The 19,469-nt window shown below is 36.1% G+C and overlaps 1 protein-coding gene across 2 annotated transcripts in view; it reads right to left on the reverse strand.

Moving 5' to 3' along the window:
- LOC140451843 (dual specificity protein phosphatase CDC14C-like) overlaps nt 1-19,469 on the reverse strand; it is a 42,291-nt gene that overhangs the window by 10,632 nt on the left and 12,190 nt on the right. For both annotated transcript variants that reach the window (XM_072545748.1, XM_072545747.1), the window contains 2 exons: nt 17,178-17,450; nt 14,476-14,604 (listed from right to left, as the gene is read on the reverse strand). In XM_072545748.1, coding sequence (XP_072401849.1) covers nt 14,476-14,604; nt 17,178-17,450 — 402 coding nt within the window. The remainder of the gene's footprint in view (nt 1-14,475; nt 14,605-17,177; nt 17,451-19,469) is intronic.

A 19,469-nucleotide genomic window follows, 5' to 3' on the forward strand; every position in this document is an offset into this window, starting at 1 on the left:
AGATAGAACTCAAACTAAAGAAACTTATCAAAAATAAACCTAAACAGAACCTGGATTATGACACTCTAAAAGACCCCGTAGTTCGTCAAAACGTGAGAGATACAATGAGACAAAAACTAGAAACGGCTCAACAACAAGAACAGAGTGTAGAACAAAAATGGAGTTATATCAAAGACGTCATGCTGAATGCGGGAAAAGAACATCTGAGAAAGAAAAAAAGAGTAAAAAATAAAGAATGGATGACTGATGACATTCTACAGATGATGGAACAAAGAAGATTAATGAAAAACAGGGACGCGAAGAAATACCAAGAAACCAACCAGACAATTAAAAAAGAAATACGAAGAGCCAAGGAGACATGGATGCAAGAAAAATGTAAAATAATCGAGGAGCTCCAAGAGAAACACGATCATATAAATATCCACCGAAGGATTCGTGAAGCCACTGGTCAATACAAGAGGAGAAACACACACATCCTCATAAATAAAGACGGTAATCTGGCGACGACAGTGAATGAGAAGTTGGTTACCTGGAAAATATATATCGAAGAACTTTTCTGGGACGACCGCGGCAACCTTCCGGAAATAAATTGCATGACAGGGCCGTCAATTCTAGAAAGCGAGGTAAAGGCTGCTTTACAACAGTCTAAGAATGGTAAGGCTACAGGTCCGGACGAAATACCCGTTGAACTTATTAAGGTGATGAGTGAAGTGAGCACGAAGGAGTTAACTGAACTGTTCAACGCCATATACGATTCAGGTAATATCCCAGAGGAATGGCTATTGTCAACATTTGTAACGCTACCAAAAAAACGATCTGCGAAAACGTGCGAAGATTTCCGAACTATCAGTCTTATGAGTCATGCACTTAAAATTTTTCTTAAAATCATACATGCCAGAATTTACAAGAAATGCGAAGAAAATGTCGGTGAAATGCAATTCGGATTCCGCAATTCTATGGGTACACGTGAAGCACTTTTCACCTTACAAGTCCTACTTCAGAGATGCCGCGATGTCAGTTGTGATGTCTATATTTGTTTTATTGACTACGCCAAGGCATTTGACCGTTGTCAGCACCAGAAGATGGTCACCGCACTACAAAGAGTTGGATTGGATGAGAAGGACATTCGGATCATCATGAATTTATACTGGAACCAGCGTGCTCAAGTCAAGGTCGAAGACCAGCTGACCGACCAAGTGAAGATCATGCGAGGAGTAAGACAAGGATGTGTGCTATCGCCGACTCTTTTCAATATATACTCTGAGGAGATTTTTAATGAAGCCCTCACAAACCTAGACATGGGAATCCGAGTGAACGGTGAATACATCAATAATATCCGCTACGCCGATGACACTGTGTTACTAGCAACCAGCCTAAACGATCTGCAGGCCTTACTAGACCGAGTGCGAACTGTGAGCGTAACATACGGACTGAACCTTAATATTAAGAAAACTAAATTCATGGTTGTCAGCCGTACAAATTTAGATCCCGGGGCACTAATGGCAGGTAGCGAAGAGATCCAGAGAGTCGACAGATTCTCTGGATGCGACTACGCTCAAGAGATTAGATCCAGAATTGAAATGGCACGGTCTACATTTATTAAGTTGAGATCCTTGCTGTGCTGCAATGATCTCAGTTTGGGAACCAAGATGCGAATAGTGAGGTGCTACGTTCTTCCAGTGTTACTGTATGGAGTTGAAGCCTGGACACTGACGCAAGCCACTGAAAAACGAATCGAAGCCTTCGAGATGTGGATATACAGAAGGATACTAAAAATATCTTATGTGGACCATGTCACCAACGTTGAGGTCCTACAGCGCATGACAAAAGAAAAAGAAGTGCTTAATTTAATTAAACAACGCAAGCTTGAGTACCTCGGCCACGTGATGCGGAACGAAGAAAAATATCGAATTCTTCAACTTGTTATGCAGGGTAAAGTATTTGGCAGAAGAGGACCGGGACGCCGTCGTATCTCGTGGTTGAAAAATCTCCGACAATGGTTTGGGATGACCTCAGCGGAGCTGTTTCGCAGAGCAGTCAACAAAACCATGATAGCCTTGATGATCGAAAACATCCGGACCGGATAAGGCACTGAAGAAGAAGAAGTCCATTGGTACAAGGAAATGTTAAAGAAATGGGATCGGGGTGCATTAACTGCAGTGTATAATATCTACACAGGTGACGAAACTTGGATCTATGCATATGAGCCCGAAACAAAACAGTAATCGACCGTACGGCTTATGTTCCAACAAATGAACCAAATCTAACCAAAGGTGTTCGTGGAAAAATACATCGAAAGAAATAGTAGCTTGTTTCTTTGGAATAAATGGTCATGTAGCTACAGTGCCGTTACAGGAACGTAAGACGGTTAATTCTGAATGGTATATAAACATTTATTTGCCAGAAGTTTTCAGTGAAATTAGGAAAAAGAATACGAACGGGCGAATCATTCTTCACCCCGACAATGCAAGCTCACACACATCAGTACACACAACGGAGTTTTTGACCGACCAAAACATCGAATTAACGGGTCATCCGCCGTACAGTCGTGATTTGGCACCCCATGACTTCTTTTTAATCCCACACATCAAAAATAAATTGCGTACTCAACTCAAAATCCATGTTTTGGAGTTATCTCAATCTGAGTGGAAAAAGTGCTTCGAAAATTGGTTCAAACTCATATTAAGGGGTATTGATTTTCATAAAAAATATTTTGAAAAGAAATATAAAATATCAACCCCTCGTAAAGGGAAAGTGAAAGAAGAAAAATCTAATAAGAGGTAGATCAATAAAAATATGGAACAAACGGCTAGTAGCTGAAGTTTTGAGAGGCAAAAATGTTCTTGAGACAAACCAAACCTATCCTATTTGGCATTTTTTTTTTGTTTATTCTCTTATTTAACTCATTTTTGAAACGCAGCGCGTATGGTCCTGATTTCTCAGTCTATCGCCAAACTACCACACACCTACCACTGTGCCGACATGACCGGCATCGCTGCACGCCGTAAGACCAACACTGCATCCTAACTGTGGCTTCGAGTATAAAAGGATTTCAGTAAAAAGCAGAGTGAGGCAGGGTATGTCCTGTTACCATCAATGTTCAATGTACAGTCGTAACATATATTTAAGAAATCCCTGAGGCATAGACATGAATTTGTGATAATAGGTAGAGAAATAATAAATAACATAACGTCCGTCCACGACACAGCAATATTCGCTAAAAACCTGTAATATCTTTAGACCCTCGTTAATCTGGATAACGAAGTCGCTGTAGAGGTCTTAATACCTATTTTCTGAAAACTAAATGAATGGCAATGGGGAAAATTCATGTAGGTCCAGATCCGAATTCTTTCCATACTTCCTTTCGAGAATTAATATATCTCAAGGCCTTCCTGTATTGAAGAACGATATAACGCAACAGAACTCTAAGAACTAGTCTTGCTAGACGGATGTGAGACCTTATTTTAAAAGCAACAACGATATACAGGTTGGAAGCATTTGAGGTGTAGTCGACTTCTGAAGATATCGTGGAGTATCTAAGGAGTATATGATTATATTGATCAATACAGAGACATAACTGTTAAATATATTTAAAAGAAGAAAAACATTATACTTTGATCATGTCATCCGAGGATACTGTGACTTATTATTAAAAAAAGTAGAAGACGATGGATTGGGCATAGGAAACTGTCTTGGATTCTTCTTCTTCTTCAAGTGCCATCTCCGCGGCGGAGGTCGGCAATCATCATAGCTATTCGGACCTTTGAGACGGCTGCTCTGAAAAGTTCATTTGATGTACATCCATATCACTCTCTCAGGTTGCGCAGCCATGACCTTCTACGCCTCCCTATGCTTCTCTTTCCTTGGATCTTTCCCTGCATAATCTGTTGGAGCAAGGTGTATTTCTCTCCACGTGTAATATGTCCGAGATATTCTAATTTTCTTGTTTTTATTGAATTTAAAATTTCCATTTCTTTGTTCATCCTTCCCAGAACCTCTTTGTTTGTGACGTGTTCTGTCCATGATATTTTCAGAATTCTTCTGTACACCCACAGCTCGAATGATATGTCTTGGATTAAAATACTAAAATGAATCGGTCATCAGGTGTAAAGTCTATTTTAAGCAACTGGTAATAGAGAAAAATTTCATGAATTGTTGTCCCACCGTCTGAAGATGTCTGATAATAGACACTGCGAGAAGAAGTAATGTTTGTAACATAAATGAATGCACGCTCCACAAAACAATGAAATAAACATATAAAACCAATAGTAGAATAGTAAAAACTAAGCAGAATAATATAAAAACATACACCTGAGATGAGTTAAAGCATATAATGTAGGAAAAAACACTATATAAGATAAAACCAAAGGAAGTATAAAAATACAAAAGTGTTAATCCTATGTACATATGGAACTAATGTGATCACAAAGAGAGTACAGGAAAAAACTTCAAATGATCTTCGACAGGAACAAAACGAACAAATATCGTTTGAAGAAAATAGACATCGATAAATATGAAACTTCTAATTAAGTTTAGATAGAAAACAGCATACAAATAGGTCATCTCTATAAATGGTTGATGTTTTAGTGGATTTTATCGTCACATTTCCACTTTGTAATTGTTAAGAAAAATATTTCACAGAATATATCTTAAATAGTACCATAATGAACATTAAATAGTTAATACATATTATATTTTTTGTGCTTAAAAAAATTGAAAAGTCTTTCGTACAATAATATCAGCATTGTTAATTGACTTTAATGTAACTATCAACAAAAATAATTATCTCAAACATATAAAAAGAAAAACATTTCCATATATTTTAGTACATTTTTTTAAGACAATTAAGATCAATGTTTAAGACCTTTAAAAAATTGTTACTCCCTGAGTACAAAGCTTAAAAATATAAAACAAAAAATAATTATTTCAAATACATTGCCGAGCATAAAATTAGGGTCACCTCGTAATTTGAATTTATTTTAGAAATTATTCTTTTTAACTATTTTCGACAAATTAATAGATTGCTTAAAGAAAACCACGTTTTTGTCCTTCAAAGTTTATTAAACAATTGAACAGGGACAATTTTAATTTAATGTCCTTTTTGTAAAAACAAAAGAAATTTTAAGAACTTCAGTAGTGAATATTCCCTCCTCTGGAAATGATAAAAGCTTGCAATTGACGAAGCATCCTTTGGATCAGATTTTGGTTCACATTCTGCGGAAGATTGTTCCATTCCTTCACCAATATGTCGTGAAGCTTGAATTTCTGGGGACCGGCCAATGCCTTCGTAAACGTCTCTTCTTCTACGGGAAGTCACTCGCCAACACATGCTTGAGCATATCTTCCGCCTGGACGTTTGTCATTGTCATATCATCTGCAAATACGTATATGCATTTCTGCATTTATCATTTGCATTCTATTCCAACCTATACAGTTTTTTTTTTAAGTTCTGAAAGTCTCTTGTGTTTCCCTTCTTGTACACTGGTACAATTATTCACTCGACAGTATTATTTTCTTCCATAATAGATATATTTAGGATCTTTTCTTTGCCTTTTCTCCTGTATATTTCAACATCTTTGGACTAACTTTATCACTTCCAGAAGTTTTCTCAGTCTTTAACTTTCCTATTGCTTCTTCTAGTTCTTCCTGTATAGCTTCTGTGTTTTCCTCTGAAGCGTCAATTACGTTTTCATTTTCCTTGCTCTCCGTTCAACAGTTGTTCGAAATGTTCTCTCCACCTTTCCATTATATCCTTGTCATCGGTTAATATTGTTCTGTTTTTGGTCATTATTTGTTTTAGTTTTTCCTTTGTTGCTTCGTAGGTTTTATAAAACGAGTTCGAGTTCTATAAAACAATTTTACATTTTCTTTACTGTTTTCTTCCATTTTTTCTCCTAACTTGTCCAAGCTTTTCTTTTTCTCATTTTTGACTATTTCTTTAGCTTTTATTCTCTATATCTTTCATATTTTTCTTACGTTTTGTCCTGTAGGTATTCTTTCCACAATTTCTCCTTTTCTTTAATTTCGATTTTTAGCTCCTTATTCCACCATAGTGTTTGTTTTTGTTTCCTATTATTTCTTGTGGTCCCACATACTAGTTTTGCTGTATTCGTAATAGCATTTCTAAATTTTCACCATTTTTCTAATATTTCTGTCTTTTCTAACTCGTAAGTCCTCCTTATATCTGATTTTTGTTGTTTCTTCCATTAGTTTATGTATTTTAATTATTTGTGTGTATTTCTTATTCTTGTCTTCTGTGTTTTTTATTTCTATTCCTTTGCTGTTAAATGTAGTTTCCAGTGGGTAGTGATCATTGCCTATTTCATAGCTTCCTCTCACTCTTACATTTCTTATCCAGCTCCTCCGTTTTTTGCACTATAGTATAGTCAATAATTTGATCATCATGTTATTGTCTAAACAAAATTCAAGTAATAGTTTTCCATTATTGTTGATTTTGACCTCTCTGTATAGTCCTATAACGTTCCATTTTTCACAGTCTAGCATTCATTTCGCCTGTGATTACTATTTTCGCTGTGCAATAATTTATTATTTCCTGCAGTTTGTCACAGAACTCATTTTCTTAGTTTTTTTGCATCTTCATCAGGCCCATAGTATATAATTAGGTTTGTAATTGCCTCCTTTGTGCCCATCTCTATATAAACTCTAAATACATGCTCATTCAAATATATCCAATTCCTTGCTTTATTGATATTTTTCTTTGCCATGCATGCTGCCCCTGCCTGAGCTCTCTTTTTTCTCTTCGACTCCACTGTATATTAGTAGGTTTCCGTTTTCCAAAGTCGTGGCGTTTTCCAAAGTCGTGGTTCTTCTTCATTTTCATTTTGTTTATGTTATAGTTACTACTTCAATCTTCTTGTCTTCTTTCTTCCCCCAGTTCTATTTATTTTCCGTTTATGCCTCTTACATTCCATGTCGTCATTTTTAAAATGTTATCCTTATTTCTCATTATGTTCCCCTTTAAATGTAAATTCTTTCTGTCTGAGTATATCTTTATATTCACTCATTCCCTATTCTGTGCTTTTTCCATTTCCCGTTTCCTCCACGTATTTTGTTCCACTAGTTTTTTTAACTAGCTTGCCTGTATTGTTTGTAGCTTTTTCTATCATGTGGGTTTTTTGTTTCCAATTTCATCTTGTACCTTCTATAATTATGAATCTATAACTTTTTGTCCTTTTCCCATTTGCCCTTCTTTCGTTTGCTGCTAGTTTTCTTTGTCTTTCTAGTGTCAAGTCACATTCTATGTATACTCGGTGTTGTTTATAACATGTTAATTTACCTTTGGTTTTCAATACTTTTAATTTCTCTATAAATTTATTAAATTTAATGACAAATCATATTATTTATTTATTTTTGCTCTGTTTATTTTGTTATTCATCATCATCTTTGGCTCGACAATCCTCTGTGGATCTTGGCCTGCTCTAAGATTCGTCGCCATTCTGTTCGGTTTCTGGCAACATGTTGCCATCTTCTGATTTTTAATATCCATAAGTCGGTTTCAACTCCATCTAACCACCTAATTCGCGGTCGGCCTTTGCTTCTTCTTCCTACAGGTGTTCCTGTGGTTAGCTTTTTAGCAATCGTATTTTCTGGCATTCGTATTATGTGTCCAGCCCATCTAAGTCGCTGTGTTTTAATGAACGTTATGACATCTGGCTCATCAAAGAGCTGATACAATTCAAAATTATATCTTCTGCTCCATTGCCCTTGGTCGTTTATAGCTCCAAATATTTTGCGGAGTATTTTACGCTCAAATATTCCCAAAAGTCTTTCATTTTTCTGCGTTAGAGTCCATGTTTCTGCTCCATATGTGAGGACCGGCTTCAGCAATGTTTTGTATATAATAATTTTATTTCTTCTTTGAATGTTTCTTGAGTGGAAATGCTTTTGGAGTCCCTAGTATGCCCTATTTGTAAGATTTATTCGTCTTTTGATTTCTTCGCTTGTTTTATTGGTAGCAGTCAATAGCGACCCAAGGTATATGAAGTTGTCAACACGTCCAAAGGTATGACTTCCAAAGACTGTTTCTCGTTCCTCATTTGCTATCGGATCCTTTGTAACCAACATGTACTTGGTTTTGTCTTCGTTGATGACTAGACCGACCTGTTTCGCCGCTGTTTCCAATTCTAGGAAATATTGCTCAACATCTCGCTTGCTACGCCCTATTATGTCAATGTCATCAGCATATGCTAAGACTTGTATCGATCTATTGTAAATAGTACCGCCGTCCCTAATTCGTGTATCTCGGACTGCCTTTTCTAAGGCAATATTAAATAGGAGGCAAGCCAGAGCATCCCCTTGTCTGAGTCCATCCTTTATCTCAAAGGATCTAGAATTCTCTCCCTGTATTCTAACAGTGGCTTCTAAGTTAGACATTGTCTTTCTCGTTAGTCGGATAAGTTTCTCTGGTATACCAAACTCATGCATTGATTGGTATAGCACTGTTCTCTTGACACTGTCGTATGCGGCCTTGAAGTCGACGAATAGGTGATGGGTTTCAATATTGAATTCTAATGTTTTCTCGAGAATCTGTCTTATTGAATGAATCTGGTCAATTGTTGATTTTTCTGGAGTGAATCCAGCTTGATATTTACCAACTATGCCTACTGTGTAAACTTGCAGCCTTTCGTAGAGAATATTTGCTAGTATTTTGTAAGCAGTTGTTAACAGGGTTATACCTCTATAGTTGTCACACTGGAGCTGGTCAGCTTTTTTATATAACGGGCATATCACGCCTTGATACCATTCACAAGGCATGGTCTCATTATGCCAAACAAGAAGTAAAAGCTTATGCAGTGTCTGTAGTAGGGCATCGCCACCATTCTTGTAGAGCTCACTGCAAATTTGATCAATTCCTGGTGATTTATTATTTTTAAGCTTTTTAATGGCTTGGGCAACGTTTTCGATGGTAGGTGGTCTTTCGTTTGGGTTGAAAGGATTCCAATCATTTCGATTTGCTAGGGTGTTATCTGCTTCTTCGATATAATGGCCATTAAATTTTGCATCGAAAAATTCAACCCATCTGTTTAGGATTGAGGCCGTATCATTTAGGATGTTTCCTTCTACATCCTTACAGCTCCTTATTCTTGGCTTAAACTCTTTATTTTGTTATTATCAACAATTATTTGTTTATAAAGTGTTTTATTTGAACTTTTAGGTAATTTATTTAGCATTTATGTCCAAATAAACCGAAATATATGAAATTTGGTCCACCATATTGGATCCGCCATTTTGAATTTTTCACTTTTGACATCAAATTCGAAATCAGCGAGATCGAAAACTTTACAGTATCTAGGTATGTCCAAATAATCCGAAATATATGAAATTTGGTCCACCATATTGGATCCGCCATTTTGAATTTTTCAAGTTTTACATCCAATTCGCAATCAGCGAGGTCGAAAACTTTACAGTACCTAGTTATCTCCAAATAATCAGAAATATATGAAAGTTGAACCACCATATTGGATCTGCCATTTTGAATTTCAAGTCTTGCATCCAATTCGTAATCAGCGAGGTCGAAAACTTTACAGTACTGATTTATGTGTGGCAGTCCAGTTACTAGTCCAGTTAGTTTGAGAAGATAAACCATCAGCATGAAATCGCCTCCTATTCCCTTACCTTTACATTTCCCACTTCTTGCAGATGATTTTGAAGGGAAACTGCCGTAACCGTTCGGTTTCTCAAAGCACTCGAAACAACAAAGCGGTCATCTCTAGCTGTTGTAATTCTGCCTTGACCTGAACCAGCTCTGCGAGTAAGCAGCTCTCTTCGCACCGTCGCCATACTCCTTGCATACTCGGAGAGACTTACAACGTTTCTAGCAGTTCCGCGCTTACCGTGGCCATCTTCTAACGCCGCCACTAATGGAACTTATGCTCATTGCAATACACTGACAGTGACAATACTACACAAACAATTTACAATTGACGTTAAAACCACAGAAACAAAAACTATGCTGATAAGGTTTTTAGGAATTAAGGTAAGGAGCCCTTTTTATCTCAAACGCTTATCGAAACAGCAACAATTTTTTAAGCAATCTATTGAAAACTGTTACAACTGAAAATATTTAAAAAAGAATAGTAATTTCTAAAATAAATTCAAATTACGGGGTGACCCTAATTTTATGCTCTGCAGTGTATATAACATACACAAATGTTGTTTGTGTAAAGATTTAAAGTTCACAGTACAGTAGAACCTCGACGCAGCTAGCTTTATATTTTCAAATATCGAAGATTAAACATAAAAATTTTTAATGTATAATTTATGTAGATACATTTTCACGCAAATGGGATTTAATGTGCCTGTTTCTAATAAGCGATTAAATTCATACAGCAAAGGAATTTGATGTCCAGAATTTTGGGAATAGATTCAGAAGGACGGACCAGTCCAGACGGATTATAAACGAATGTGTTTGTGACCATGAACCATAGACTAAAAGCATTAGGTAGAATTTTTTTTCGGTTTAATTAGGTAGAATCCTATAGAGTCGGTATTTGCAGTATCAGAATGGAAGAAAATCCCAACTAAAAATGAAGAATGTTGTTTTAAATCATAATCAAGTTTGGCTAATCGGTGCAGAGTTAAGAAAGCTAAAAACTAGGCAATAAGTGAAGCGTTATGTGTTTTTGCGTTTTCCTAGAGGATGTTCGGTAAAACCTTAACACTCCAAAAAGGAAGAGGCAGCTATACAATACAAAAAAAGTAAAGACGGGCTCATAATTCATAAGATTAAAAACATAACTTCAATCGCCAATTTTGTGTAGTCTTCAAAAAAATAAATGGATCAATTGACGACACTAGAAGTAAAGGGGTGTAAGTGACATTTTTGTAAATATTGAGAAAACTGCATCGCTGAACTGGAAATCTTTCATTCTATTTGGAGGTAAAGAGTCTAACAGGTGCTGTTTTCTAGCGGCAAGTTATTTAGTCTCCAAGCCAACTATGATTTAGGCTTGGAAGAAAAGAGATACAACTGCACTTGTACCCCTGTTCCACTGTGTTAGACTGTTAGTCGAGTTTGTTATAAGTGCTGCGTCTTACATTATTATAAACTACAGTGTTTTTAAGAAGAGTTCGTGTTATTTATTTGCGGAATACGGAGCCAGTGATAGAGGATTTACCTGCGTTTCCACCACCAAAGCAGACTGGCAAGAAAAGGATTCGGAGGCCAGATAAATGAAAAAAAAAAACAGGGCTAAAATAGCAAGAAATTCAGGTGAAGCTTGCATGGACAAAAAAACACAATACGCATGAAGCTAAAAAGTTACGAGAACTTGAAAATCAGTATTGTTGGAATACATGTACCAATATTATTTCACAAGAACAAAGACTTTCAATTTTTAAATCTTTTGGAATCTCCAAACTGCTTTTCTAAATCAATCCACACAGACTTGAGGCAATAAAAAGAAAAAAACTAAATGCAGTTAGCAACAAAAAGGTGTCATGTGTCTACAATCTAGAAGGTTTTAGAGTATGTAAACAGTTTATAATAAAAACTCTTGATGTCTTCAACAAACGTTTACAAAATGTAGTTGAAACCAAAAAAAATCTACTCGGGCGTGCCATGGATAGACAAAAGAGGAACGAAATCACCCCCAAACAAAATTTCTGAAAGGGCAATTGAAATCATTAAAAGAGCTGTTTGTGACCATAAAATGCTCAATATTATCTGTTTGAATATTAATAAGTTTTCTAGGTACACATGTCACTAAACTAGCAATAAGATTCTGAATAGGAGGTATCTCTCTCAGGAGTGTAATTTGAAAATAATGTACAACCTTGATTATGATTTCTGTAAGGAGGAAAAACAGGAAGATCCTGTAAGTGAAAGCTTTCACAGGAATATTTTTATTACTTACTTAACCTTAAAATATGCCAACACCTAATGTGTCAACCTCTAAAGCATAATATTATTTAAGGCAAGTATAGACGTATAACTTAGGGGCCTATAACCTACAGACTGAAACGGCCCAGTTCTTTATGTGACACGAGGGTCAGGCGCCACTTGGATGTCAGGAAATATCATCTAGTCTCCTAAAATATATCAGAAGCCTTCCCCCATCTGTGAAACACATAACTGCAGTTATCTGACAGTCAAATTTTCGCTCTACATTGTCAGAAATTCTAATATTCAAACAGTAAGTAGATTATCGCTTCTTTATAATTGACCATTCTTATAAAGAGTGTGATCAAGACTTTGGTTTGATAGAGTTAAAAAGAAAATATCCAAAAAGAACCTGTATGTACCTCAACATTGGATGAACCTGGTAACTTCTACAAGTTCTCTTTACAGTACAGATGGAAAATGACGATTTTTTAGACTTTCAAACCCTTACGCCATACTTCAAGAAATCATCTCAGTCTCAGAAGTCAGTTCTTAGTGGACTTAATAATACTGAGTTAAACCATACGACATGCGAGCTGGTATGTGACATTAAAGAAAAAATAAGAAACAAAGATGTAACATTTATTTGGATTCTACTATTTAACTGGCAAGACAGATGGAAAATATTGGCGAATACATCAAATGATCATTATTACAAGAGTCATTCTACATTACCATCCCTAACAGAATTACCACACATATTCCATTATAACATATCCAAACGATCAGCAGCAACTATCGCAAGATTAAAAACTAGCCACGGTGCTGTTCCTGCTTACCTGGCTATATTAAACATTATAGAATCAGGAAAGTGTTGATGCGATAATATTTCCCAGTGTGATGTTAATCACATGTTGTTTGGCTGTATTAAAAATAAAGCACTCTCATCTACATTTTAAAAAACCTGATTAAAAGTAATGTGCAACTTCCAGTAAACATAACCCACCTACTGTCACTGAATCAGAAATCAATATACGCACTCATATGTAATCACTTATATGTATCCGGATATATAATATAAATTTGTTACAATCAAGTTTTAATTTATAAACATAACATAAATCATTCAAAAATCTGTGGTAAATGAACTAGTTTCCATGCCAAATACACTATCATCATCATCATACTTCAAGAAGAGCGTAAGTGGAATACAGAGCATGCAATGGTTACATTTTCAACAGAACAAACCTTTAACACTGTTTGAGAAGAAAACAGCTGGAGGTATTATAGAAGAGATTAGTGAGCTATCTATGAAGCCCATTCGAGTCCTGGCAAAACTCTGCCTTTCTGCCAGTACCGATTGACAAAAGACCTCTCATAAAGCAAGCTAAATATTCAAATCTTCAAGAGTTACTCAACTACGTACCATGAGTTTTTCATAAATCTGCGACATGATGGTCAACAAGTTGGAGAACTAGCAAACTTAGAAGAAGTAGAAGTCGAACATGACCATTTGGATCACTATTACGACAGTGATGTCGATGAATCATAAGTCAATTATGTATTAGTGTTATGGTGAATAACTTTGTACAAAATCTTTATGATCTTTTTACATTTTTTACCTTCATGTTGCATTTCTTAGCAGTAAAAGGGTACAAGTGCTACTTAGCAAACCTAAAAATAGATTCAAAATGAGTAAAGTCAATAAAATTATGATTTTTTTGTTACCAATAATAATGCCTACAGTTATTAAAACGGAAAAAAACTAACATTAAAAAATTATTGCAATTACAGTGAAGGCTCAACTTTGAACGGCATTTACTCAAAATTTACTTTTTGTCACTTATACCCTTTTACTTCTAGGGTCCTCAATTAAAAACTGTTTTTGTTCTATGTGTATCTAAATATTTAAGATTGTCAATTGTTCGAATAGACTACGGGATCTCATGATACAACCGAAACTAACACAATAAATTAATTACGCTGTGTATATACAATATATAGGTAATCGAAAAACGGAAGGCAAGGAATCTATCTACCCACCTATTGTTTGTAGATTTAGAGAAGGCATACGATACGGTACCTTTGAAAAAACTGTTTCAAACATTGACGAAAGTAGGTCTCAGTAGAGAGTATCTGGATGCTATCGCAAATATATATAAAAATGCAAGAAGTCTCGTTAAAGAAGGAAACTTTATATCTGAATCATTTCCAATAACAAAGGGGCTGAAACAAGGATGTTGTCTATCTCCGACCTTATTTAACATATATATTCAATCATCGTTAGAGCAGTGGAGGAAACAACTATCCGGAATGGAAATAGACATAGGGCGGTGGATGGACCGAAAACGATGGCAGTCGAAAGGCGAGAAGCGACAGAGGCTGTATATATACAATATATTATATACCTCCATAATATGATATACTTTGTTTCATATTGTTTTTTATGTCTAAGGTTCCCTGCTTACACTGATTTCTGATACCCTGGGATAACTATCTGCTTTAGTCTGACTTGTCAAGGTTCTACTGTAACACAAAAACTAGCATGCACAATGCGTCACAAAACTACGTATAATCTAAGGCATGCTTAAAAAAAAAGGAAGCCAGTAAAGAATTAATTGTTTTTAACGAACCTTTTAGTTACTACTCGGCTACTCTCTGTACATCCAAAGGTTTTTGTTGTGGTCATAACTTTTCCCGGAGTGCGGATAGTATTTGCTGTGATATTCACAGAAACTTTACGAATTCGCTCAGTTTGTTTGCTAAAAATTGATAAACAGTACTTTAGATCGAAAGAAAATAAGAAGTTTAATTGTTCACAAAAAAAAATAGGTCTGCCCTGGCAGTTATTTGTAAAAATGGTGAAAATAAATCTACTGGTGTCATTGATTTAACTAGACATTACATTATATTACACAAATCGCAGGCAATCCAACCAGAACTGTAGTGAGAATTACATTTTATAATTGTTTTGACGTATCGAATAAAAATTTTTTCATGACAGCTTGTAAATTTTTACATGTTGAATTGCCATCATAATCATTTTGGCTTTAAAACCCTGTGTGAATCATAGCTTTCTCATAATTTCCAGTCGTCCCTATCAATCGCCTTCCTCCGCCAAGCAGATATTCCCCTTCAACATTTTAATTGATTGTGACTGGAAATACCAATTTGACAGTTGACATACTTTGCTTCTTATAGAATATAATAGAAATATGCTATATTGTCACTGAAAATTGTATAACTTTATGGATAAAGCTTACAAAAAATCAGAAAAATAACAATAACAAATTAAAATTTACTGAAATTACATAAATCGTCAATATCACAAAATAAAAAATAATAAAATACACAATCCATTACAAAATTTAAATAAATTGAAAATTGCATAATAAAACCTTGCGTTCTAATAAGTTTCTGCATGTGACACAGAAATATTTACAATATGAACACAAAATAAAACTAAGTTACATTGAAATAATAATAAACACCTACAAAAAAATCCAATATGACTTTAATTTGCCTTACTGTTTCTTTAAAAATTTGTTTTTGCCGGAAATGCGTAAATAAACTAGCATAACTCCAAATTGCAAAAAGAAAAAAATCAGTAACCACAATAATATGCATCTGGGTCAACACTAATACCGTGTAGACCCTCCTCTACTTCTTATGACTGTATTTATGCGTCGAGACATGCTTGATATCAAATGTTCAACATAAGCTTGCGGAATATTTTCCCATTCTTCAATAACGGCCTCAATGAGTTGGTTGTAATTGACAATAGGGGGTCTACGACTTCGAATCTTTTCTTCTGAGATGCTCTATAGGATTCATGTCCGGACTGTTAGGTGGCCACTCTAATAATGGAATATCAACATCCTTTAGGTAGCCAATAACCTGTCGAGCCACATGAGGACGAGCGTTGTCTTGGCAAAAGACATTACATATTCGACAATAATGTTGTCTAAGTAATAATGGGCATTCATAGACCTCGTACGTATGGGGACCAACTCGAGCTTCAAACGGAGGGTACAACCCCCTTCGCATTCGCAGATGACCTCGCTGTACTGGTAGCGGCACTGGATGAGCCCGATCTCAACTACCGGGTTCGGAACGCAGACCGCATCGTAAAGAAATGGATGACGCAGCACGGACTGAAACTTGCGGCAGAGAAAACCTAAGCCATCATTCTGAAGGGGAAAAGGAACAGACAAAGTGTTGAATTACAATGTGCAGAAGCATGTCTTAACACCCAAGAAACATGTAAAGTACTCAGGAGTGACACTGCACCAGACTGGAAAATGGGGGGATCACGTGCGGGAGGTGGCCCGGAAGGCTGCGAATAGTGCGGCTGCGTTAGGGAGGGTGATGCCCAACATTGGGGGACCCAAATCCGAAAGGAGGAGGGTCTTACACGGTGTTGTACAGTACATGTGTTCCGTTGCATGTTTTGGCGGTGGAAAGAAAAGAGCTCTATGAGAGAAGAGGCCCAAACCTTACTGTGGCCGAAAGAATACAGGAAAGAGAAAGGTCAATTGATAGATGGCGATAAAAGAATGAAACAACACGAAGGAGGGAGCACAGTGTACGAAAATGCTGATCCCGAACATAAGAGATTGGGTGGACTGTGGCCACAGGAGACTGGATTATTTCCTAACACAGATGAATGCCTATATTGAAGAAGGAAAGAGAGACAGGAGTGACTTTTGTTACAGTGAGAGAAATGATTGAGAGAATGATTGAAAATAAAGCAGGTTGGGCTAGCGTACACAACTATATCCGTGCAGTGATCAAGAAATAAGAAGAGGAAGAAAGACAGCTGGACCAACGTCAAAGGTAAGAAGGAAAGATGTTGGAAGTTGAAGCTATACAAGTGGGTCAGACTGTATGAGTTAGACTGGGAGTGATGCCATACTAGGAGCGATGGGATCTTCTACGCGCTACCTGGAACGAGACAGGGAGTCTCCTTGCTGATGAATGAAGTGTGGATGTGGATGAATGGAGAATGAATGAATGATGGTAGTGCTTCGGAAGTGATGCTGGCCTTACAGCGGCCATTCCGCTTCCGGATCGCTGGATGACAGAGGAGGGTTTGGTTTAGCAGGTAGGCGTTCGGCGTCGACTCGGTGACTATCGCCGGGAGTACGAAGAACGAATCCTGCACTAAGGTCAGTCAGGCGGCATCCTAGACTGAGATGTCTTTTGAAGATTCCAGACCCCCCTCTATAAAGACGAAAAAAAAAATATTCCGTCCACATTATTTAAAATGTCTGAATTAAGGATAGCGTTTGTTGTCATTTTTAGGTACTTAAAAATACTAATAAAGCATACTTACTGATTGCAGCTGGTAACATTCGTAATTTTTCCTCTTTGCAACTTAATTCGGTTAAGTTGGTTTCCTTGCGATTCTTCATCACATTCTTCATCAGAATCACGGAGGTCCATATGATCAACTTCTTCAGCTATTTTACGAACAGTATCTGGATTTGAATTTTCATCTTTGTTCTCCACAGATAAAGAATATATCCCAGTTTTATGTCTAATTAGTGCTGGTATGCCATTTTTCTTTCTATAGGCGTCACCCGTATCCCACATTTGTTTCTGCTTTCTGTAAACAATACATTCCATATAAACCTGTTAATAATTGAACTTATGACTCAAGCACCATAATTTTTTGGTCAGATAGGTTCATGTATTATTCAGTTCAAACTCTGTACTAGTACACCTACACTACTGATAATGCTTCCATATGCATTAACTAGACAACGTGACAACTGAATAAAAATTTCATGAGCAACGAAAATGGTGTAGAGGAAAGGCACCTAATTTCAGATAGTTGTCCAATTTCGGATACTGCCATATCTGCCGTGTCATCTATATATAACGCAGTCACAATTATTCTACTGTTGTAGCTCAAGGCCAAATAATCCATTCTTTCATATTTATCTCCGAATTAAAGTACATTTAGTCGTCGGCAGTTGCAACTATCTTGAAACGGTCGGGTAGACTTTTGTAAACCATCATATTTTATTTGTATTTACGACGTTATTTTTCGTTTTATCCTGTTTCAATTATACATAAAGGTAAGTCAAATAGTCTGCTTTTTATTCACATTAATACAAATTACCTTAACCCTACACTGCCCAGTGTAACAGATATGACAAGTCTCGATTTCAAAGCAGTTATTTTTAATTTAAATACATTTAAAGCTACCCTGCGCAGTGTGTACATTCTGCAACAACCTTATATATAATGATAATAAAGTCGGATTTAGTCTATAGCTATTTTCAATTATATAACGGACCATATTGTTCGCATCGGTATTACACGATTAGCACGTGCGGAAGCTTGTACAAATAATTTAGATTTTTGCGTTTTATTTACCATTTATTGTGTTCCAATTTTATCTATTTTTTATAAGGTAAGTAGGTATGTTTTCTTTCAATTCATTATTTTAAAAACAAATACTAGTCAGATTTCTGCTGAGAACGGAATTGAAATAGGTTGTTACATATCTGACACATTGCGCATGAGAGTAACTATTTGAAATATTTGTGGGTTATTTTTGAATTGCTTGTGCTTGAACAAAATATACCTTTTTTGCAGGTTTTTAGCCATGTCTCACCTCTTCCGACCTCTTACTCAAAAAGAACTTGAGGAAGCAATCCTCAATCCTAATACAACCAGAAGAATCAACCAGTAGCGAGTATTCAGATAGTGAAATTAATTTCGTGAATAATACTGACGATCCTCCATCTGTCTCTGTGTCATTGCGAGATACCTAAAAGGAAGCACAGGAATTGAAAGAAAAGTATTCAAAAATAATATGAAGACTTCAGTTTTCAGGGGAAAATCCGAGCTTCCTGAAAATATTCTTAACCTCTCGACACCCTATAACTTCTTGTAAGTATTTCTTTGATTAGAGTCTTTTTGAAAAAATCATCACGGAAGCTAATTTGTATTCGACACACACTAATCCTAGTAAACCTGAGATGCTTACTACTAATGATATAAAATAATATGTTGGCATCTGTATATACATGTCAGTAAAAATTCTAAACGTTAGAAGTTACTGGTACAATGCTTTAGGACTTCCCCAGATAAAAGAAGTTATGCCTCAAAAAGATTCGAAAAAATTCGCGAATATTTACATTTTAATGACAATAATTTGATGGTACCAAGAGATCATCCTATTCATGATCGTTTACATAAGCTTCGGTCCATTGTTGACGCACTGAACAGAAAGTATCAGTTAGTTCCTCTCTTCACAAATATTTATCTGTTGATAAACAGCTGTGTGCCACCAAAGCTCGACACCAAACCCCATAAATGGGAATACAAATTGTATGTTCTCTGTGGAACGGATGGTTTTTCATCTAGTTTTGAAATTTATACAGGTTCAGAAAACAATCCGAAATTTCGTAAGATAAATGAACCCGACTTGGGATCAAGTGCCAACGTTGTTGTCAGACTTTGTCGAATAATACCTTGTAATGAAAATTACCAATTATATTTCGAGAAATTTTTTATACTTCGATACCTTTGATGGTCTACCTATTGCAACGTGGTATTTACTCGTTGGGAACGGTAAGACAATCGAGATTACCTAATTGTAAGCTACCTTCTG

This window comes from Diabrotica undecimpunctata, chromosome 10 (assembly GCF_040954645.1).
Source record: "Diabrotica undecimpunctata isolate CICGRU chromosome 10, icDiaUnde3, whole genome shotgun sequence".
NCBI lineage: Eukaryota > Metazoa > Arthropoda > Insecta > Coleoptera > Chrysomelidae > Diabrotica > Diabrotica undecimpunctata.